Source organism: Peromyscus maniculatus, chromosome 16 (assembly GCF_049852395.1).
Source record: "Peromyscus maniculatus bairdii isolate BWxNUB_F1_BW_parent chromosome 16, HU_Pman_BW_mat_3.1, whole genome shotgun sequence".
In the NCBI taxonomy this organism is placed as follows: domain Eukaryota; kingdom Metazoa; phylum Chordata; class Mammalia; order Rodentia; family Cricetidae; genus Peromyscus; species Peromyscus maniculatus.
The window spans coordinates 16,531,867-16,556,146 of record NC_134867.1 but is presented as its reverse complement, the minus strand read 5'-3'; the positions used below and the strand labels follow the sequence as shown (position 1 = coordinate 16,556,146).

The window sequence follows — 24,280 nt, the reverse complement described above, 5'->3', positions numbered from 1 at the left end:
CACTTAGTGGCAGGTGGTACAAGGACTTGCGTGGCCTAAGGCAGAGATATAAAAGGAGTGTTGGTATAGTCTACACCAGCACACGAGTCCAGAAGTCATTCTAGTTTAGGATGCTGCTTCTGGAGGAACCTTCACTTCTCATCCATGTCCAGAGGTCAGCAGTTTCTTCTTCTCCCGTTCTGTTCCTTGGAGAATATTGCTTCTATAGGCTCCCAAGGCCATTTTAGGTCAGGTCACACCGTGGGGTTCTGCATCTGCATTCTGAAAACAGTCTGAAAGGTTTGGGGAATACAGAAATTAGCATTCAATGGCATGGCTTCATTACTAGTAGGTTTACTAAGCTATACTACCAGACTATGCTACCTTACCAAATGCACATGGCAACAACTGCTTACGGAGCTAACCATCAGTGTGAAATTAAATGAGATAACTCATGCAAACTGTCGGTACATCTAAAGCACTCACAAAGAGAGCCAACTTCCTCTGTGCCCCAGCTCCTTCTTTATCTTATCAGTTTCAGCGTGTTACAGACCTGAACCAGACCTTTAGGCCAAGGAGGCTTCCATTCAGACTTCAATTCAGCTTTCTCCCAGCTGGGTGGCCTTGGGCAATCTCCCCTTCTTCTCACACAAGGAAGTAACAGCCCTGCTGTGCAGGAATACTGTAGTGTTTACAAATAACATATGGAAAGTAGCTCACACGAGGAAGAGGAGAAACAGTTGTTCTGTGTATCTTTAGATACAACAACCCATTTTGTGAAATGGGGCTCATAATAATATTCAGAGTTGACTTATTGCATGACTGTGATTCCCATTTCCTAGAAACTGGCCTGGGTATCCTTATATGGTTATTTTTCTCATCTGGTCGTTTTTTAAGCCACTTTGGGGGCCTTTCCAGAGATACCTAAAGCTCTGACCTGAAGCCCACGGAAACAAGGGCACCTATCAGCTGCGGAAGGTACTAATCCAGGGCATCCCAGCACAGAGGTAGCCCAAGTCCTATGGCAGTCTTGGAAAGGATACAAGATTCAGACAGATGTAGTAGGCATGAGATTACAGCCAAGAGGAAGAGTTCAGGGCTATGGGCTGTGGGCTGCATATTTGACAGGCACATACACTGCAAGCCTTGTTCTGGGTCCCTCACAAAGCACCTCTTTAGGGAAAAAACAAGATGTTCTTTGTAAATAAAAGTTCATGCATTTCAATAATGAAGTCATTTTCTAGCATTGTAGTGAAAGATATTCTCTCCAGCCCTCTGGGTGAGGCCGGGCAGAGGAAGAGGAGTGGCCAGTGAACCTCGATAGAAGAGAGAGCCCCGGGCTATCTCTAGAAAAGAAGAGAACTCGTCCAGAAATGCCGCTGGTTCCTGAGGTCACCTACCTCAGGCTCCCTCCCGCCCCCTGGAATCTCTTTTCCGCCCACTTTCCTGTACACTACTGGGGGCCACATACAAATCTATATAAATATAGATCAGACATCCGGCGCCTCGGCTACGCAAATAAGGGATGTGGGGAAGCAATCAGCAACGCTGAATATTCATCTCGAGTCCTTGGAGGGGCTCCAAACTGCGAGGGGGAGGGGAAGCAGGCGACCAGGAAAGGCCTGACCTCGGGGTCTGAAAGCCAACTTGGAGTGGGAGGGAGGGCCTGGAAGGGGAAGGTGGAAAGGGAGTGGTGAGAATGAGTGTGGGAAGGAAGCCAGAGCCCCGCCGTCCTCGGTCCCAGACGCCAGGGAAAGGAGGTGGCCAGGCGCGCTCGCCCGGCTCATGCCAGTCCCGCTCTGCCGCCTTCTGATGCTCGCCGGGGCGCTCCGCTCCGTCCGTCTGTAGGTCCCAGAGCCCCAGCCTCAGGAGCGGCGGGGGACGACGTGAGAGGGTGGGTGGGAGCGAAAGGCGAGCAAGAGAGCGACCACCACGCTGCCTCTCACTCCCTGTTTCTAAAAACAACAACAAAGTTGCAACTTGGGTTCCTGGATCTAAATACCGCCCGCCCAAAGAAGATAAACCACCAGGCATCGCTGCACCTCTGGGGGTGCCCACCAAGACCCCCAGATCCTTCGCTCCAGGAAGGGCCTGTTGAACATCAGCAGAGGAGAGATGGCTTGGAGCACAGGCTGGTGGCGCTCAGTCCTGCCCCTGTGGCTCCTCTGGGGCGCTGCCTGCTCCCTCGCGGCGTCCGGGGACGACAATGCGTTTCCTTTTGACATCGAGGGGAGCTCAGTGGTCGGCAGGCAAGACCCACCCGAGACCAGCGACCCCCGCGTGACACTGGGACGCCTGCCGCCGGCTGCTGAGGTAAGGTGTCCCCTGCCCTTGCCACCCTGCTCCGCACCTGTGCTTGCCCGCTGGGCCACAATCCCCTTTCTCTCTGTCTCTGTCTCTTTCTGACAACCTAGAGTTTCACCTGGACTGGGTCCCCTCGGTGGAAATAAAGAGTTTTGTTTTGTAAGTTGGATTTTGGGTGTGAGTTGAAAGTTGAGGCGTTGGAACCTGTCTCTTTCAGCTGATGAAGTGCTAGAACCCTTCATGGTTCACACGGGTCTGTTAGACTCACAGGAGACCGCAGCAGCATGCAGGTGGTGGGTTTTGGTGGGTCCCAATAGTCAAGCCTTGTCACTTAATGCGCGTTCCCCTCAGTCTCTCCCTGTTCCTCTCTGCTGTTTGAACAGTGGGGACAATATTGCTAAAAGACCTAACCTTCTGTCTCGAACTAAACAAAAGTCTTCTTCAAGGCGGGGTGGGGTGCGGGGGATGGGGTGCTTGAGGTAGGGTGCTGGGGGTCGGGGTGGGGGGTCATCGGCTGTGAAGTAAGCTGTTAGGAAATTTTAGGGCAGATACCTTAAACAGAAATGAACCATTCTAATCCAGGAGCAAGATTAAGTCTGTTTCCAAAGAAAGCCGATCAGGATATACTATTGATCAAATGCTTAGTCACAGAGCCACTGGTTTTTTTTATATATACATTAAGAGACTTTTAAGTTGAGAAATAGCTGGAGTGTAGTCATTTGGAGAAGGAGGGTGAGTCTGGAGTAAGTGATTTAAGAGCCCCCGAGCCTAGACAGATAGTAGCACGTCCAGGCCGTGGGAGATACTAAGTGGGAGGAAAATAAAGTCACCTAAGTTCATGGGAAAGGAAAGAGCAATTGGCCTAACAGCACATGCACACACACACACACACACACACACACACACACACACAACTGTACCTATGGCTACAAAAATCATACAACAAAAATAATGATGCAGGTTAATAATGATGTTAAAGTCAGTGAAGTCTCAACTGTGGCTCCTAATTCTACTCATTGGCAATATAATTATAGTCATTAATTGTTGATGACAAATGAAATGCAAGATAGTCCTTCTTAAGTGAAAACTCTACTGATGCTTCCTCAAAGGGGAGCAGGTAGGCAGAACCAGAGTGCTCTAGTCTCTGTTTTGGTTAAAAAGAAAAGCTCCATGAGAAGGAAGGGGGCTGGCCCCTGGTCACACCCAGACACTGGGGACAGGCCAGACTAGCCAGACTCCATCCATGAGAAGGAAGGCACTGCTTCTCTGCAAGTCTTGGAACTAACTTCAGGCAACATTATCTCCAGACCTGTTGCTTCCAGCAGGGAAAGGCCCTGGATGAAATGCTCGACATAGAGCAGAATTGATATAAGACACTCAATTAAACTTGAATTACAGATAAACAAGAAATACATCTTTATCGTGTCCCAACTGTAGAAGATACATTTATGCTCATTTTTTCATTACTCATCTAAATTCAACTTGTCTAGGCATTCTGTATTTGAATATGTTAAATCTAAAGAGATGATCATATCATACATAGCTAATTTTTTCTGTATTTGCTTCTCATAATAATTATTTGAATGTTAGGGTACCTTGAAGTTTAATGTTGAGACTGCGAGCAATTTCTTATATCCAGTGCAACGATAGCAAAGTATTTTAGATTGTAGATTTCCTGACCATGTTTAAACTGCAAGCTTCTTGACTTTACCCAAGTAATAGTTTGCCCAAATTGCAGGTAAAGAAACTTGAGGCTTAGGAAAATTATTGATACTTGAAATGGTTACCATAGTAAAGGTAGTACAGTGTTTGGCATAGGTATAAATGATTTGCACATGCTGAGTTATTACCATAGATGGATTAGGGTTGTTGTTGTTTTTTCTAAATCCCTTATTCTGTGCTATCTCCCAGAGGTCTTAATGCTACTAACTTACTTAATGTTTGGTAATAGTGTATCTGTGTTTGTCGATATTATTCCAATCAGAAAGAATGCCCCATAGTCAGCTAAATGTGCAATATTGTCAGGGTCTACTAGGGTCAAGTTGAGGAATTTAGGGAAGAGAAAGATGGTATTAGTCATCTCAGGGAAGCTCACAGCAGAGAGGGTAGAATACCACTAATTATGCTCCCAAAGGATAGTTTCACAGAAAGCCTCCAGTTCGCCTGTGGTCTCAAGACGATCCCAGTGCCCTACCAGCAGATTTCCCATGCTCTTTATAGCCCACGAGCAGATCTTAAACCAAATACATCCCAGAGACTTAATAACACGGCAGAACTGCTTTACTGGGTTGAGTCAGGAAACTGTATTTACATAAAACAGAATATGGTCACATTATTCATAGGAGGGGTTCAAAATGTGGGTAAGAGGGTGCTCTAAAAATATTTCCACTTTATTTGAATTGGATTTATATGAATGGTTATTCTTCAACCAACGCTCCAAAAGAAGGAAGAAAAAAAGTGAGGCCAGCATAGGTCAGTGGGAGGAGCTTGGCACAAGTCCCCCAGTGTTCCCTGAGCTCTTCCATGGCTGCACGCTTGTCCTAAAGCAGTGTCTCTGACCCACAGTGGGAATCAGTGTGAGCTGGGAGCAAATATGAATGAAAAATTAACAGATCAAAAGGACAAAACAGGCTGGCAGGCCAAGAAGGAAGGTCCTACCCTTCTTTGGGAAAAGCCTCCCCATAGGATGGAAAGAATGTGAAAGAGACGCACCCAAAGGGAACTCCACACTCCACTTGAGGATTTTCCTACCTCCTGCTTCTCGACAAGCAATCCACACAGTCCCTTACTGCTGAGTGTATAGTGACAGCAGTGATTTTTCAGGAGGTAAGTGTGGGCGAGAGGGAGACAAGTAGTTTCAAAGGGAACGCTCAATATTCTGACAGCGTTTTCAAAGGAGAACGGAACCTCTTCACTTCGTCAAGGGCACTGTAGCAAGTACAACTAAGTCAAAGTCTAAAAGTTGTGGGGGGGGCATTTATGTGGAGAGGGGGCAGTTATGCAGTTCTTTGCACAGAGCTGGGGAGAGGAAAACTGTTTCTTTCTACTCTTACCTGCAGGGTGGTTGCAATTTATAGAAATGAGGAGAGCAGATCAGGGAAATCTCCATGTGTGGAGTTGCTGTGAGGTAGGTGATTAGAATCTAGCTAGAGTCTCCTTGACTAACACAGAAGCGCAGAGAACCAGAGGGGAAGCAGGAGTGGAGAGAAAATGCCCCCCAGAGAACAAGCATCATCAGAGTATCCTCTGGGAAAGTGAGGTTCTTGTCTACTGAGACACAGGCCAGGAGTCAACCAAGGTCAAGAGCACTGGGCGAGAGGGAGAAGCTAGGTGGAGGCCGTGCAAAGACATTGAGAAATCCAGCACAAAGAAGGAATGCTGGGAGGAAGGGCCGAGTGGGAGTGGGTGGAGATGAGTTTCATCATTGTAACGGGTTTTGACACCTAAATGAGGAAAAAAAATAAGAGAAATCACTGATAATGGTGAGGAAAATTCCCTGAGAGGAGAATTGGACTTCAGGGCCTAACTTGAGTGCATTTTACTGTTATTGTCATTATTTTTTTTCTTTTTAGTTTGTTTGTTTAATTATTTATTTATTTTTGAGTAAAACCAAAACTTATTCTAAGCCACAGTCATCCTAGGGTCCCCCCTGCTATGTAGCCTCCCTGGATCTGTGGGTTGCAGTCTGATTGTTCTTTGCTTTATATCTAGTCTCCACTTATGAGTGAGTACATACCATGTTTGTCCTTCTGGGTTTGGGTTACCTCACTCAGGAGGATATTTTCTAGTTCCATCCATTTGCCTGCAAATTTCATGCTGTCATAGGACTGATCTCCAAAGTATATAAAGAACTCAAGAAACTAGACATCAAAATACTGAACAATCCAATTTAAAAATGGACTAAAGAGCTAAACAGAGAATTCTCAAAAGAAGAATCACAAATGGCTGAAAGACATTTAAAGAAATGCTCAACATCCTTAGTCATCAGAAAAATGCAAATCAAAACCACTCTGAGATACCACCTTACACCTGTCAGAATGGCAATGATCAAAAACACTAATGACAGTCTATGTTGGAGAGGATGTGGAGCAAAGGGAACATTCCTCCACTGTTGGTGGGAATGCAAACTTGTACAACCACTGTGGAAATCAGTATGGCGGTTTCTCAGAAAATTCGGAATCGATCTACCTCAAGACCCAGCCTTACCACTCTTGGGCATATACCCAAGGAATGCTCTATCGTTACCATCATTATTACACTAACTTCTCCCCAAAAATACCATTGCTTCATGGGCCCGTGGACACCCCACTCTGGACAGACTGACTTGCTTAAAGAAGCACTATAGGAGAGCAGTTCTGAGGGACTTTCCCTATGCTCTTCTCTGTGGTGACCTGTGGTCCCATGCCCTGACACATTGTTAGGCTCCCTGCCATGGAAGGTTGCAGAATGTTTACAGAAAGTGGTTGTATCTCTTTCCCAATCTGCTTTCCTTTTCCTTATCTCAACCCCTTGCTTTGAAAAAGGTTACGTAGATAATAATAGATAATAAATCTCGCAGCCGCTAGCCTAGGCAGCCATCCTGGGCTGCTGGGACGGTACTAGATTAGGTCTTTGGAACCTCTGCCTCTTTCGATCACACACCGGGCAGATTTAAAGGCTTACCCCATATAGAGGAAAATCAAACCAAAGCACCACCACCACCAAAACCTTTCACCATTACCTTCAAGTGGCAAGCAATCTGAGAGAAGATAAATACACCCATGAGCATGGATTGATGCTCTGTGAGCTAAGTACCATGGAGAAAATGAGGTAGACCAGGAGGACACAATATTCTACTTGCTGAACAGCAAAGAAGGTATTCTATACAGCTTACTTCAGAAAGACTGGGACATTGTAGCAATGGTGTAGCTAACATTCCCTAAGACATCTCCTGTCACCTCCATACGTGGGTACGACTGTACAGTTACCACCTCACTTGACAAACATGGAAACAGGTACAGAACCGGATGCCTGAGCCTCTAGCTGTGAAGTGGAGTTTATAAAAGCTGGGATGGAGTTTATAAAAGTCATTGGATGGTGCAGGAATATCCAGAAAAGTGTACAGAACCATCTGTAGGGATCATTTTATTAAAATTTTGGGAGCTTTTTTTTTTTTCTTTAATGGAGAAGTATAAAATGTCATTCAAAGCACGTATTCAGTGCTACTGGGAGAGCTGTGTAAGCTGCAGAAACTGTTAAGACAAACAGAGACTTGGGTAGCACTCCTTCCTTACCCTGCCTAGAAACTTTTTTTTTCCTTTATTGAGGGGTTTGGGGTGGCATCATGTGCCTTGGTGCTTCTGGAGCGGTCAGCAGATAGAATTCATTCACACTGTAGGTGAGGCAGAATCTCTGCTGCTAAAGCTTCCATTGACATCCATATGTGTATACTTCTAACTTACATATATGGATGTATGTGTACAGACCATCTGTTTGTTCATCCGCTCACAGAAATAAGTGTGGTAGCTTCCCTTTGGGGATGTGACCAATACCGCTAGGAAGGATGTACAAGAATCTGGCTTCGAGTTCCTGTTTTCACTTCTTTTGAGTACATATCCAGAAGTGGAATTGCTGGATCCTGTGGCTCAAAGGAGCTTTTAAAATTCAGACTGTTACAGAAGCCATGCAAAAACTCTCTAAGGAGGATGAACAACTGTGGGCGATGAGCCCTGAATCACAGGAGACAATCCTCCACAGTGGAGCTACCCTCAGCCCTGCAAGCTCTCCTGGAAGCTTGTTTGCCTGGTTTTTTTGTCTTTGTTTTTGTTTTTTAAGAGAAGATAGAATCTGAATTCTTAGCTGAAATCGATGATGCACTTTTTAAATTCCTTCTAGGCAAGTGTATGTGAAGGCCAGGGGCAGTTTGCTTGCTGTCCCTACCATACTCAAAAGTCACCTTTCATCCGAGGCAAAATGTGGGCCTGTGGCCAGACAGATGTGTGAACCAGTGCCCAGACTTTCAGCAGCATGACTCTGAGCAAATTAGTTCATCTTTTAAGGATTGGCTTTTTTTAAGTATAAAATTAGTGGAAACATATTTTGCCTGGCAAGATTGTTGCGAAATGACATATAGATGTGTATGTCTGCAGGCTGCACAAGACAGTTAGCCTCAGGTTCCCACTCTGCCCTCTTCCTGCTCCCTTCTTTCCCTGCGATTTCATCTAAGCACAGGTAAGGCATGAGGTTAATGCCTCACTAAACATATTTTGCCATCTAAATCTTTAATAATTCTGTAGATTTGATTTCTTTCAACTTTTAGCAACAAATTTCCTAGTTGTGCAACCCAAGAGTAGAGAGATTATAGCGCGCCTCTTCTGACTGTTCTCTTTCATAGTTGTTAAATAGCTTTATACCAGCAATACACTATCTGAATAGTTGAGGAAAAGGATGAGTTTTTCTAAATCTCTAGAAAAGCCAACTAACAGCGACAACAAAGCAAAGCAAAAAAAAAAAGAAAGAAAAGAAAAGAAAGAAAAAGAAAAAGAAAGAAAAGAAATTGGAGAAAAAAATTAAGTAGAGGAAAAAAAGCTCTGAAATGGCAAATTCCCAAATGTTCAGGTCTGACCTGTAGTTTTGTGAAATACATAATGCCAGAAAGAGCCTTGAGGGGTTTGCTTATAATAATCATATAAATGTGAGGGCGGCCATATATAACTTTGAGACGTTTGAGTTAGAAACCACTCCAATCAGATTTTTGGCACATGCTTCAAGTCCCAAAATTAGTATTTCTAAATAATTACTAATTTTCTAAACTAAGGAGGGCTGTGAGTTCGTTAAGATACAGTGAGCCTAGCCAGATCTTTAAACACCCTCCTGGGTTTCACAAGAGCAGATCGCTCCTTTCCACTGCTTTTTCTTCTTTGCTCCTGGTGTGGTAAAGTTAAATTCTGGGAAACGGCTTACTAAAGGGAAGTTTAACCACAGATGTTTGTAATTCCAACTGGAGTTTCCCATCAAAGTCCTAATGAAATTCAGCTGCCAGCAGCCTGCTCCTGAGTCTGTGTCTTTTTGTCATGAGAAACTTGGGGGGAACAGCATTCCGAGGCTTAATGTAGTGGGAAGTTTTCCACATTCAAACCCAAATACTCTGCGTAAAGAAAAACACATTAAGTTGCTTCTTTGAAAAACCAAAAGAAAAGGAGGTGATGTTCTTTAAAAATAATAATAATAATAATGTGCGAAGCGGCCCTCTTCTTAGCTCCAGGGCAGTCCTAAAGCTTATATTTTGTGAAAGTTGGAGATCTTATGTTTATGTAAATGGAGCAAGGCGGCTACTGTGGTGACTCCCTGAGAACTGCTAAGTCGCGGCAGCTCTAGAACATGCATTAGTACAAATGTCATGCAAGCAGGAAGGGGAACCGGTGTTGTAGCCTGCAGCTAAAAGATCTCCTGAGCCTGGTGCAGACTGTGTGTTTAGATTTATTTTTGAAATTATGGAGTAATACCCTTGCCTAAAGGAAAACTGGAGACTCTGGGGATCTAAAACGCATCCAGTAGAGCTTGCCTTGAGGGTACAACAGCTATGCAGAGTATTGTCTGTGCCAAATATGCTGCAAGGCAGAGAACAGAACTGAACACTTCTTGAAAAGCCACTGTCAGCCCAAAGGATGGCATAGCATAGTAACCAGAACCAGGAGAGAGGATGAGTGATCCTCAAACCCTGAGTTACCAGGATTGTAGACTGACTGTAGAAGCTGCAAATTAAAAAATATCAAAATGGCTACAGGATGGCCAAGAGAAAGAAAAACTCCTTTTTTTAAAAAACTAAAAATGTGATGCCACAGCACAAATCCCACATCTCAGTCTTTTGTTGTTGGTTTTTTGTTTTAGCTATATATTTATCTAATGTAAATATGCGTGAGAGCTCGTGCGCTCTACATGCATGCAGGATCCTATGGAGCAGAATAGAGCATTGAATCCCTGCAACTGGGATTACAGACAGTTGTGAGCTGCCATGCCGGTCCTGAGACTCGAACCTGGGTTCTCTGGTTCTCTTAACCCCTGAGCCATCTCTCCGGCCCCCTCCCCTGAATCCCAGTCTTAAAATATGGCAAGCCTATTCTGTAGCTAGTGACTCGAGGATTCTTTTTTAAGCTTGTTGATGTGTGTACTGGCGCTTGAGAAGGGTGACATACTTTGACCAGTCAAGCACACGTACCGGAAGTGCTACCTCTCTTCCTACTGATCTGCCACACATCTTAGTAGCAGCAGTCTGTTTTCTGTCAATCCCACAGGTGAGATGCTAAAGAGACAGTCCTGAAGCTTTTATTTAGTGCAGTGCAAAATTCAGCATAACAGAGACCTGCTTAAGGATGACACCTGTCTGATAGCCAGTGGGAGTTAGCCTTGGATACAAAGCTTTTCTGTGCCCTGAACCATAAAGTCTGTGAACTTATCAGATGCTTGATCTAGAAAGGAAGTTTAAAGACCCAGTCCTCTCGCTTTGTAGCCCAAGAATTAAGATAGGCAGAGGGAAGCAGAGAAGCTCATTAGCAACTGCTCAAGGAACTAACTGTACTGTGTCTTCTGCTCTGCCTCTGAGTCTTCTCAGTTTCTCCAATGGACTTAGTCGCTGTAAGCACTACATCATCTCACAGACATACCTTGACATCTTTGTGTAGAAAATCATTTACTTCGCTATACTATTATTCACTTTAGTCTTTATTACTTCTCTTTATCCTTGACTTGAACAGCCAGTAGAAGAATCCCAAGGCACCAAGTAAAGCTGAACTATGAGCCTAGACTAACCTTGATGGTTCTTCACTCCATCACTAATAAACAGATTACTCTTGATAGATTAAAGAATGTGGGCAAGTCCCCCTACCTCCTGTGACTGCAGTCTCTTTATCCAAAAAAAGAAAGACAGAGAAGGAAGAAGATGATGTGGTTGTTGTTGATGATGGGCCTTCACACAGCAAGTCCTAAAAGATTAAAATGTAAGGAACACATCCATGGTTGTCGTCCCTTAAAACCCCAACTTCCTAAGAGTCCAGAGAGCGTGAGAAACACAGGGCCTTGACCCAGAAGAAGGAACAAGAAACACTCCAATGGAATACTTCTGGCTTCCCATCATGTTCTGTGAGTGAAGCTGGGGGGGGGAGCTGCAAGTCAGGGCACAGGCCAAACACAGACTTGAATGAGCCTTCTACGATGACACACCAAGGAAGTGTCTCAGACAGTGTGAGCTACAGACACCTCCATGCATGCAAGGTATGTTCTCCTGTGGTCAACAAATCCTATGCCAGGGCTCCGAGATGGTCCCACCTCCCCTACGAAGGCCCTTTAGGATGAAATGAAGTTTGATGAGGCCACAGGAGGAGAACACACATCTCTACCTAAGTGCCAGTCACGTCTCAGCTGGCAGAGGGTCCAGAGAGGAGAATGTGTTGTCACTCGGTGGAAATGAGTTTCACTCAGAGCAAACCAGCAACACCTTGATGCTTTATAAACATGAAACAAAATCGCCACATTGTACTGTGCACCCAAGAGCTGTCTGCTGGGTCTTAAAGCTACTGGAAAGTAAATCTAAAGCTTGCTTTAGATTCAGCAAGACACATTGGGAAACAAATATGTACTAGGAACTTTCTGGAAGTCAGAATTGGGTGAGGAAGCTTGCCTTGATCAAAGACTGGTCATCACTGGCAGTGGGGAAGCAGGGTCTAAAAGAGAGGCTCTCAAGTGTGGATCAAAGGGGCAGTTATCAGTGTCACCCAAGCACAGCTGAGCGATGCAGAGCTTCAGAATCTGCCTTTTCATCGGACCAGCATCCTCCTTAGTACATTGAAATACAGGAGACACTGAAGTCTAAAATGCAGCCAGATTTGAATTTGGGATGGACTCGGGGAGGGGAAACCTATGAGTCTGGAAAGGAGAAGCTTGTCATACAATGAGGAGAAAGAGACCAGAAATATTAAATCAGATCATAGCTGAGTAAAGCTCGCGGGTCAGGTCTGAAAGCCTTGCTCCTAAAAAGTAAGATTAAGATAGAAAAACAACATGAAATGCTTCTTTGGAAAAGCCAGAGGACCTAGAAGGCGATGCCACCTCCTGGAAACGTGGCCACACATATGGGTGTTTGGACCTGGCTCTTGAGTAAAGGTATAAAATGACAGGGAAGGTCTTCTGTTCCCATCTTGCCCTTCCCAGTATCCGTGGCTATCCAGAAATGGGATGACTAAAGAGTGTGTCCTTCCTGGGTTCAATTCCCAGCACCCGCATGGCAGCCTACAACTGCCTATAACTCCAGTTCCAGGGGATCTGACACCCTCACACCAATGCACATAAAATAAAAATTAAATAAGTTCTTAAAAAAAAAAAAAAAAGAGTGTGTCCTTGGGGGAAAACAGGAAGAGGGGAAGAGGTAGGCAGAGAGGAACTTACTTATGAAATCCACTGGAATATAGAGTGTCGCTTTGACTCTTTAAGAAATGGTATGGCTGTGACGTTTTTTCTTCACAGCAAGAGCGTCATCCTGATGCAGGACATGCCTCTATGGAATGCAGAGTATAGTTCATGTCCTGAACTAGAAAGATGATGTCACGAGATGTATAAGGACCAGCTCCCTACAGTGAAAACTGCCCAGGCGGTTCCTCCAGCAGGGGTTTTCCATCATGTTCGAGAACTGCAAGGAAGCAAGGGCCATTTGAGTTCCCAGATCCCAGATGTCTCCTGTATCAGATAGGCAGCCCTACTCTCCCCACAGGCTCCAGGTCTCCTCGACACTGCTTCAGCCCTGAGAGAACGTGTTATTGTGACCTTAAGGGGCAGCTGTGTCTCACTCTGGAGGGGGGGGGGTGCGGTGCAGTTCACTGGCTGGGTTCTAAGATTTTTTAGTTTTAATTGCTAAACACTTGATCAGCACTCTGGGTCCGGGCACAGTTCCGCGCACTTTATGTATCTCCTCGCTTTATTCCTTACTCCCCCTGACAACACAACACTTCAGAAGGCTCTCCTATTAGCCCCATCTAACAGACAGGAAATGGAACTACCCAGCAGCGGAGCAGTTTACTCAAGGTCATAGCTCAGAGTTTCTGCTTCCAAGCTCTTAATTTTCTCATTATAATAGCCTCTAATCACTGTCTCTAAATCGTAAACTCAGCTAAGAAAGGTCCCCAGTACCATCCAAACATAGGAGCGATCAGTCTGTGAAGAGCATTTAAATTAGTAGGATGTTTAGACTTTGACCTTTATAAAGTTATGCAGGTATGGAACAAACTATCTTGATCAGTAGTGATGGAAAATTCTTCTCTTGGATATGAGAGGAATGGATTGGTGGCAATACTTCTGAATGTGTACACACTCACATGTCCTCAGCTTTGCTGAGCATTCATTTTTTTCAGTGGAGTCTCGAGTGGACCCATGACTCAAGCTTACTTCAAAAGGATAAGGAAACAACCTGAACTGCCTCCGGGAAAATGATTGACAGATCAATCAAAGGGAAACTGAGCTGAAACCTTAAAGCAATCTACTTTCTCACATTTTCCCCTGCAAATGACTGTGGAGAAAGAAAGGTAGTTAGTTCACAACAAAAAAAGATTCAACTCGGAAGGAAGAGAAACAGCCTAGCTCCTTTCCTGGAAGTCACTGTAGAAAGCAAGTTGTCTGAGAGAGGCGAGCATGGAGCAAGAGCTTAGTGTGGAGAGACTTACCCACAGCACTCATGGTTTGGCCTGTATAGAGCTTAGTGTGGAGAGACTTACCCACAGCACTCATGGTTTGGTCTGGTATAGAGCTTAATACGGAAAGACTTACCTGAAGCACTCTTGGTTTGGTCTGTATAGAGTTTAATGCGGAAAGACTTATCCACAGCACTCATGGTTTGATCTGGTAGAGATCCAGGCTGTCCCTCTGGGACCAGCACAGTGGCTGGGGAAGAACTCATCAGTGAAGTCCACTGTCACCCGGTGGGGGGCATCTTTAGCCCAGGGATCTCTTTACCGGTCTCTTTCTCCTTTAACCTCATGTTTTACATTATTTCACCTATTGTCTTCGTCTGCTAAGATTGCCATAACAAGATGCCCCAGATGGGGTGGCTTAAACAACAGAAATGGACTTTTTTCAGTGTTCTGGAGACTGACGTCCAAGGTCATATAGCTGTCAAGGTTGTAGGGTGAGGGCTATCTTTCTGGATGGTAGGAAGCCATGTTCACACATTTCCTGAAATCTTCCTTCTGTGTCTTTAGAAGAACACACCAGTCATGTCATGTGAAGGTCCTACCCAGGTGACCTCATTTCAGCCTTACCATCTCCCTATGGACCTTGTCTCCTAATACAGTCATAACTGTGAATTGGAGTGTCAACACCTGAATGTTGAGGGGTATGATTCAACCCACAACACCTGCTAAGAAAAGTATTAAGCAATATTTAATGAGATAACTCATAACTGCAAAAGAAAGCTGCTAATAAAAGTGTCGTCGTTTTATTTGAACTTTAGCAAAAAAAGTGAAAGTGTGCTATTTCGTATTAGTTATGTTTTTATAGATAATGGCACAATTAACTTTAATTCTGTTTTTTGAAATATAAGAAATAGTGTTTAAGTCCTGCGTTATCTTGTATTCCTTAGGCACTTAGGGACATTTGCTTTCAATAGCTTTGGAAACGTCACTCTTTCACTCGACATAGAGTAGTTTATTTAGGTCACAGCAAGAAATCTAGCTACTTGCACTTAACCTTACTATGATCCCCACTAAGTGCTATGTAGCCTACACGTAAAACACGGAGAAATAAAACAAGTACACTAATAATGAAATCGTTATGTTATAAAAGCATGGAGAGTTTAGAAAGAATGTTTCTGGTAGGATGTGACCAAGTCAATGCATGAGTCATGCGGCTTTTGAATTGGCCCCTAAAGTCTGGGAGAATACAGCTCATGATAAGGCAAGGTGAGAGGAGACAAAAAGGAACTAAGAAGAGTAATAGTCCCAGTTGGTTCAACTATACAACAGGGACTCACTGAAGGTTTCAGCACAGAGGAAAGAGAAACACGGTGACTATTGTGTTCTCTAAACCTCAGTCTGGAAAAAGGATGCATTGGGCTTTGAGTAACAGATAGCGCAGAATCTGGGTGACATGTGTTGTGCACTGATGACTGCCCAGGAAAGAATAAAAGGTTCTACATTGTGTGGTGGCCATTGTCTGAAAAGGAGAAAACAGAGTCTGGGGTCAGTGCCAAGGTTTTATCAAGATGGCTTGTCCTGTGTTTGGAGAGCAAGGGTTGGGGAGAAGGCTGGTGTACTGCTGCTGTTTGTAAAGATGTATTTAATCACGGGGGTACAGTGTATACAGGAACCTTTTAACATTAGCCCCACTAAATCAATGGCTTTACGATGAGTCATCACGGGAATACCTTTGGTTCACTTGGGCTGTACATGAATTCCTCACACAACTTCACTGTTTTATGGTTATTATTCTAATAGGGTTTTTCTGTTCTGGCATGTTTGAAAACTACTGTACAGGGGCCTTGGAAGTTGACACTGTAAATCATGACAAATCTCCAAAGTCATTGAAATCTTTTTTCCTGGCAGACCCCAGCAGGACACACGCCTGTCTCCAGCCGGCACTAGCGACTGGCTGTGCAGAGTTTTGGATGTCCTGAGCCCCTCCACACACCAGCCTAAGTCTTCCAACAATTGGTGCTCTCCTGTGAGATATTTTTATGCTTCCTCTTCCTTGTCTGATGATATTTTTGGCCCCTTCCTAGGAAATTCCACTTTTGTCTCAGTCATTACCTGGGAGTGCTGAGGGAAACAACAGAGGAATTTCAGAGAGAGGGTGGGGTGGTGATGGGCAGACACGTTAGCCGTCACCTTTTGATCTTCCTAGCAGGCACTGGGTGTTTGCTAAGTTTTTCTTCTTCTGAACTATTACCCTATCACAAGAGTCAGCATTTTATCTTAAAATGTAAACTCTATTTTAATATAAACCTGGTTTGCAAACTTCACAAAGAGCTAACTGACTCTTTTGCCTGTGCTTGGGACCCTTTTCCTTCTACTAGGTTGCCTTTCCAGCCTTGATATGAGGGTTTGTGCCTCGTCTTATTGTAACTTATTAGGTTGTGTTCAGTTGATATCCCTGGGAGGACTGCTCTTTTCTGATGGGAAATGGAGGAGGAGGAGGAGTGAATCTGGAGGAGAGGGGAGGTAGGAGGGTGAGGACTGAGAGGAATGGAGGGAGGGGAAACTGTGGTTGGGATGTAGTATATGAGAGAATTTTTTTTAAAAAAAGCTATTGATGAAATGTTATTCACAACTTCTAAATAAAGGAATTTCCAATGACAGCTAACTCTGTTGAACAGTGTCAATAGTTACAAAGTCTCATTGTTTGTAATGTGTTTTCCTACATATTTCCAAGTTTAATCTTCCTAACCATCTTGCATGCCAGACCATTTGTTGTTTCTAATCTATTCATGAAACATGATGGTATCTACCAGGTAACCCTACCAAAGCAGCAGGAAGTGTCTTAGCATTCCAGACAGTGAGGGACCTTTGTTCTGCTAAGACCGTTGAAGAGGAAGGTACTGGTGCCAGAATTTGAGTCTCTTTTCCAAGGTCCCCAGACACTTTTTGGAATTGGCACTACTGCCAAGTTTCTTGCTTAAGAGGCAGCCTTCTCCCCTCCTACATCATGGGCTTGTTTGTTTTGAGATGCTAGGCAAGTGCTCTACCCCTGAGCTCTCTGTTCAGCCTCCTACTGTATCTCACAGCGTGCAATGAACAAGGACAAGGGACAAGGGGTACCTGGGCATGACTATGTTGGATCATCAGATGAGCTGTGTCATAGGAAAGCAAATCCATGGTTACCTTCTTGATAAGTCTTCTGTAGCTATCTGTGGCTTTGAACTAATTTAATTACTAAAACATTCGAAGTTTGGGGTGCTGGAGAGATGCCTCTGTGGGTAAGAGCACTTGCTACACAAGCATGGGGCGGGGAGTCTGAGTGTGACTCTCTAGAACCCCCATAAAAAGCCAGGCACACCTGCATGGGTCATAACTGTAATCCTACGCTGTGGGGACTGAGACAGGAGGATCACCAGGGCTTGCTGGCTGACAGTTACTTCCAGGTCCCGTGAGAGACTCCATTTCAGGGAATAGAGTAAAGAGTGACAGAGCAAGACATCTGATGTCCTCTTCTTCTCACCCATGCACATACATGCACAGGTGCATACAATGTGTACACATCACACATGCAGAGAGCACACTCATATACATTAGAAGTTCCCATGGCTTTGAGTCATTATGTTTAATCTTGATTTTGAATGTAATTTATAATAACATCATTCATCCCCTTTCTTTCATATTAGACATTTTAGTCATGGCTCCACACAGCTGTCAACCCTCTACACTTCACTCTCCATGGCTAAAGTTTCCTGATGGTCACATAAAAATCCTTGATCTTAAAAAGAAGAAAGAAAGATGTATCTCAAAAGTGAACAATAATCCTTTTGTTGCAAGACAACTGAAGGAAGAGATTTTCACGTTCCCAGAGCACATCACGTCTGGTATTCCCCTTCCACAGCCTTCAGTCAGGTTCCTACATGATTTTAGGAACTCCCCTGTTATGTTGCAAAATAGTGGGAACACAAGAAATTAATGAAGAGAGTCAGTGTGTGATAGCTCCAAGGTAGTCTGCTCCTGTTTATACCCCACTGTTCATACTTCCCAGCCTGCGTCATAACAATCCCACCGTCTCCACTTGGATTTGCAGAGCTTGTGCACTGTCGGTTTTGAAACTATGTCTTCTTCATACTCTAGCAGCTAGGACATTACATATCCATTTCTCCAGAGGGAATTTGACAACCCATGGCAGAATTGTTGGACTTCATGGTGCAACCCAGATTTGAGTTACAAACATCTGCTCAGAGGTGTCTTGAACATACTAGAAGACAGAATAAAGGGGATTACAGAAGATTAGGGCAACCTTTGTGTGCTCGGCAAAATAGTGACACGTTAGAGGGGTAGGATAGCTCTAGCCTGAAGTCCACTACCTGGTTCACTTTCAGTACGGCAGGTGCTGCCATGCCTCGTCTGTCCTAGTCTGTGACAGGAGGGAGCACCCCAGTACAGCAGGTATTACAGTGATAGAAATGTGGTAAGGATGGAGTATGGTCTTTATGAAGGACGGGTATAAATATGGTAAGGATGGAGTAACGGTCTTTATGGAGGAAGGGTATAAATGTGGTAAGGATTGAGTATGGTCTTTATGGAGGAAGGGTAATGCTCTCTCCAAGGTGTTAAAAACCTCCAGGTTCAAACTAAAGGGCTGGGCTTTCTCTAATCCTCCCAAATCTTTATTGTTATTACAGCAAAAAGAACAACACATTTTTTTTCTGTGTCTGTTTTCTTAGACATGTGGTATATCAAATTTTCTTTGGAAATAACCTTTTTTTCTGCTCTTTTCTCTGATTTTCCTTTTTTTTTTTGGACATTAAGCATTAGATTACATTTTTAACTTCAAGGCATCAGTTTATTTAAAATAGTCAAGTTTTTGTTTGAATACCATCTTTTCTGTTTTAGTCCTTCACCGTGAGATTGTATTCATAGAGAAAATATGTTTTTCCATCAAAGTCAAAAATAAGCAGAGCTTGGCTCAGCAATCAAAGAAGTTTATAAATTTCAAGAAAGGAAGAAAAAAATTAAAATACTATAGTTCAAACTTTAAATTAGAACAATTACCTGCTCTGTGTGAGCTCCTTGGAGACTGGATTACCCACAGCAGAGGACTGAGAACTAAGAACATCACATTCTTCATCTCCTCACACATTCTCAGTGAGTTAACTCAGCCGCAAAACCAAACACTGTCTCCATTTCTTTCTCAACACAGTTTGGATAGAATGAAAGAGGACAGGAATGAAAATACCCTCTTTTTATAGTTAAAGGACATTGTCCCTATTTATAAGTTACAACTTGAAATTTATTGTCACTCTCAAAATTCCTCACAGGCCACATAAAAGTGACTTGTGGGATCCTAGTGGCCACAAAGAATTAACAAAGCTTCCAGATCTGCCTAACACTTATTCTAGGGATTAGAGGGAATCTTCAGTACTGTCGACTGCGTATGAAGAAAGAGCCATGAGCACATTGTAAGTCAGAAAATTGCTGAGGAGTTCACATGAGTTTAATTGCTGGTATTCACTTAACCTTTCCAAAAAATTCCAGCAAGCAAAAGGGGCAAATCTATGCTGTATCTTTATTGAGGAAGAGTACCAGAAAAGAAAGATGCCGGTCCTGTGCGGTGGACAACAGACAAAATCTTAACCTTAAGCCTGTATCTCTCACAGGGATGAGGAGCGCTCTATCCTGTCATGTCCAACTCTTGGGCTTCCATTCTCTCCTTCCAGGAAAGCCCTTGCAGATACCATCGCCTCTAAAGAGTTATTCTGGACTCCCTCCATCCCCGTTAAAGCTAAGCTCCGCCTCTTCTTCCCCGTGGCAGGGCTTCTCTGTACCTCTCGATGGTGAGGATCTTACGGCTCTTAGGACACTCGTGCTTTGCAGTGAGTGGCAGGCCTTAGGCATCCTTCGTGAACGTTTCCAGGGTGGGGCAGTTCATAAGTCATCCTCTGGCCCGCCGAAGGGTCTCTGCAAGGGCCTTGAGTGTAGCTGGCACTCGCTCACTTGTTTATGCATGCCTCGATTATTTGTTGAATGTCTGCTCTGTGCCAAGCCCCAAGCAAAGCCTTAAGGAAACAGTGGCACATGAAACAGAAACACCAAGAGAATAAATGACCATACCAAACCGCAGAAGCCTAAACGGAGCCGAGTTTTCTGTTCAGGGTGCTTTGCATGTGCCTATGTGATTCCGATGGAGACATCAACATTCAGCCCAACCCCAGTAGCAAACCATGAATGGTTTCTCTGAACTGCTCATCCCAGGAGCTCCATACGGCAGGAGAGAGAGAGAGAGAGAGAGAGAGAGAGAGAGAGAGAGAGAGAGAGAGAGAGAGAGAGAGAGAGAGAGAGAGAGAGAGAGAGAGCCTTTTAAGCTAAAAGCTTTGTCTTTCCCACTGTATATGGAAAAATTGACTATGCACTTTCACGGAGAAGGTCCAACCAAGAAATGTTTATATTGGAACAAGCCCCATCTCTAAATCTGGGCTTGTTGCTGAATGGTATTTTGTTTCCTTGGATCAGGGAAGGGGTCTGGAAACATCTGTAACTAAAGTATTGTTTTAAAATCAGCATGATTTTCCCCTCAAAGAACAGATAACAGAATTGCCGTAAAGCACACACTCACCCATCACCGTTCACTTCCCCTCTGGACTGTGCGTTATTTCACTATCATTGAAATGCCAGTACAAGGGTGAGACTGTGCGTTATTTCACTATCATTGAAATGCCAGTACAAGGGTGAGGTTGTCAGCACCATGGGCATAACCATTCCCTTCACGGTCTTTCTTTTCACTTCACTTTGTAAACTCGACCTTCACCTTCTAAAATATCCTACCAAAGAGTAACTGTCCAGATCACAGTGCTTATTTGGGAGCAGATTTTAAAGCTACAGATGACAGTTTATAAAATGGTTCTCAAACCAGCCCCCACAGTTGATTCTAAACAGCCATTACAGCCCACCACTTACATGCACAAGCTTGAAAGAAATACAGATTTTCACTAAATGTCATCTACAAAAATCTCAAAATGAAATCCTCAGAGAAATCAAGAAGGAAAAAAAATCAAAGGCAATATCATGAAAAGACGGAAGCACAGTACTAATTGGTTTTCTTTTGTTTTGATTTTTGGTCTTTTTGTTTGTTTTGTTGAGATAGGGTTTCTCTGTGCAGCCCTGGCTGTCCTGGAACTCACTCTGTAGACCACCCCAGCCTCGAGCTCACAGAGATCCGGCTGCTGCCTCTGCCTCCCTAGGGCTGGGATTAAACCGGCCACCATCACCCAGTTTGTACTAATTCTTAATACTATTCATATCCTAAAAATAATAGAAATAGTTTGTGAACACTTCAGGATGCAGTTCAAATTTTATGCGTAAATATTTAGCATGTGTTCAGAGAGTTCTTGTTTTGTGTTTCATTAACACCCCAAATTAAAGAAGTGATGTTTGGGGTGGTAACGCCCTTCTCTTCCTCTCTTGGGGCAGTTCATGCTTGGTTTGTTTATTTCCTTATGATCTGTTTGAAAATGTCTGTCACCACGCTGCAGTCATCGGCTCCTGATCTGAAGGTCCATTCCAATCTTCTGAGACTTAATTGGTGTTTGACGCACAGCAGACCTGTAAACTATTCATTAAACGAATCGACCGCTAACATTTTACAAATGAGAAAGTGAGATAGAATCTCATGGTTACATGTTTCATATGGTTGTATGTCTCATAAAAATACACCAAAGGTAGAATCGGCATTCAGCACACAATCCTACATTTGGAACCACTCACTGGCTTTCTGTGAGGTTTACCCTTTCTTGGTGTTGAAAGACAAAGGCGTGCATTTCATGGCTCACTCAAATTTTCAATGAGAATGTTTTATTAGTATAATTTATGGACCATATTTTTCCTGTGGATGCATCCAGATATATGTCAAGCTGCCATATATCCTGTCTGACCAGACATCTGCTTCTGGTTCATGAGAGGAAACACCTGCACACATTCCGGTGTCTATTACACAAAGGGCATCCTTTCCCAGGGCCTGTATCGGACCTCTCCAATGGAACAAGGGAGTTATCGGATACACAGCTGGATGTCACGCACCCAACTTCCCACAAGAAATGTGTTCTCTAATGAGGAATCAGCATTAGTTACTTAACAGCCAGTTTCTAGCAACACATATAAAAACAGTTTAAAAATAAAACACCAGATATAAATGAGTAAATTAAGAATAGTTGCTACAAGCCAGACCAAATAACCAAATAGTTGCTACAAGCCAAACCGGACCAGAGGGCTGACAGACCATGTTTCCTCTCTGGAGTCAGCCATAGTCTCATAGAGAAAATGTGATTCTGTTAATAGTGCTTGCTCTACCCACCACTCTTATCCCCCTCAAAGATGCCTAGAGAGTGGTATTCAGATTTACGGTTCAGGAGGCAGAGACAGGAGAGTCAGGAAGACATCTGCAAGTTCAAGGCCAACCAGGTCTACATAGTGAGTTCCAAACCATCAAGGACTACAGAGTGAGAACCTTTCTCGTGTGTGTGTGTGTGTGTGTGTGTGTGTGTGTGTGTGTGTGTGTGTGTGAGAGAGAGAGAGAGAGAGAGAGAGAGAGAGAGAGAGAGAGAGAGAGAGGTGGTGACCGTCCACTGTAAAATAAGGAATTCATGCTCTTGACATCTCTACAGTGAGATTCTGTAGAAGTCTGATAGACACGAGTAAAGTTCCCTTACTTCCCAGGTAGCTCCTCAAGAGGGAGAGATGGACAGCATGGGACGCTTCACTGTCCAGCAAAGGTCCAAGCTTCAGCTGAACCTTCAGTTTTCACAACTATTCAGTCCCTTCTCTCCCCACACCGTTTCTTGTCTGCTTCCTTCCTTCCTTTCTTTTCTTTTTCTTTTTTTTCTTTTCTTTCTTTCTTTCTTTTTTCTTTTTTTTTTTTTTTTTTTTTTTGATAAAGTGTTTCACTATGTAGTCTTGGGTGGCCTGGAACTCTCTAACATAAACCATACTGGCCTCAAACTCATAGAGATCTGCCTGCCTCTGCCTCCAAGTTAAAGGTATGCACCACCATTCCCGGGATCATCATTGTCTTTTCCTTCTTCTCCTTCTCCTTCTCCTTCTCCTTCTCCTTCTCCTCCTTCTCCTTCCTCTTCTTCTTCTTCGTCGTCGTCGTCGTCGTTGTCATCATCATCATCAGGAAGTATAGCCTAGTACAACAAGCACTAAAGATGGTATCGCCTGGTTCTATGTAAATAGCCTCTGGTAAGGGCCTTATTTCACTGTGGTCATTGTTAGCTCTGGCATTCAGTGATTCCGTAATGATAGACATAGTCAAGACAGCCACACTCATTAAGCACCATTTCTGTGAGGGCACTGAGACTGCAGTGGTAAATCAGATAACTCCAGTTTCTGCTCTAGAGGAAATATGTGTTCTCAGGAAAGAGGGCAGCGAACCTGTACCTCTGAATGCCACTACTGAGCTGTGGATTATACAGACAGGGAGAACTATAGCTCACCACGAAGCTGCAGTCACACAGATGGCCCTTCCAGAGAGGCAGCAAGCACAAAAGGAAGAGAGGACACTAGTAGGTTTTGGCCCTCTGCCCTTATGAACAGACCTAAATGCACAAAGTTAGTTGATCCGCACAACCACTCTAGAAGATAACGTGGCAATCACTCCTGTTCTTCAGAAAGGGAAGCAGGAGCTAAAAATGAAATTACTTGGGCAGTTTCCCCAATGGTAGAGCTGAAACTGAAATCCAGATGATCTAGAGCATTCCACACTGCCAGGTTGTCTTGCCAAGAAAGTAACGGCAGAAAAGTGTGGCCACTATAAGAAGGAGGTCCTGGACACTGTATCAGTTTCCCTGAGGTCTGAAAGCCAGTGGTATCCTAAATGCAAACATGTTTATGAGAGAAATTCATTTGCTCACTAAACAAGGATGTACTAAATGCCTATTGGATAAATGACAAACAGTAGACACAGGGAGACTTGAGGTTGCACACACAAGTGGACGTTTGCTAAGACACTAAGGAGGTAAGTTCTGGAGAGGTGGCATCCAAATGTGCATATTCCTGAAGGGGCAGAGGACTTGTAGAGGTGTCAGGAGAGTAAAAAGAAAGGGACAAAGCATTGGAAAGAAAAAAAATCCATCACCTATGAAGTTCCTTCAATTTATTCTCTTTAACATCTTGTTCACAGTGGTCATGTCGGAAAAATGAAACAGGTTCTTGTTTTAAATACAAACGCTTATTTATTCTGATTCTATCAACTGAATGACGGGGGCCAGTGTCAACTTTCTCAGATTTCTGTAAGCTGTGAAAGATCACATGGAGTGTAAGCCATGTTATGATACAGCAGTTCCAAT

General features: G+C 43.8%; 1 protein-coding gene across 2 annotated transcripts in view; it reads left to right on the top strand.

The window, feature by feature from the left end:
- Positions 1–1,326: 1,326 nt before the first annotated feature.
- Positions 1,327–24,280, top strand: part of Lama4 (laminin subunit alpha 4) — a 152,172-nt gene continuing 129,218 nt past the window's right edge. The window contains exon 1 of one of the 2 annotated variants that reach the window (XM_016002796.3): positions 1,327–2,292. In XM_016002796.3, the coding sequence (XP_015858282.1) occupies positions 2,095–2,292 (198 nt within the window). In that variant the 5' untranslated portion in view covers positions 1,327–2,094. The remainder of the gene's footprint in view (positions 2,293–24,280) is intronic. The other variant, XM_042262061.2, reaches the window with a different exon arrangement.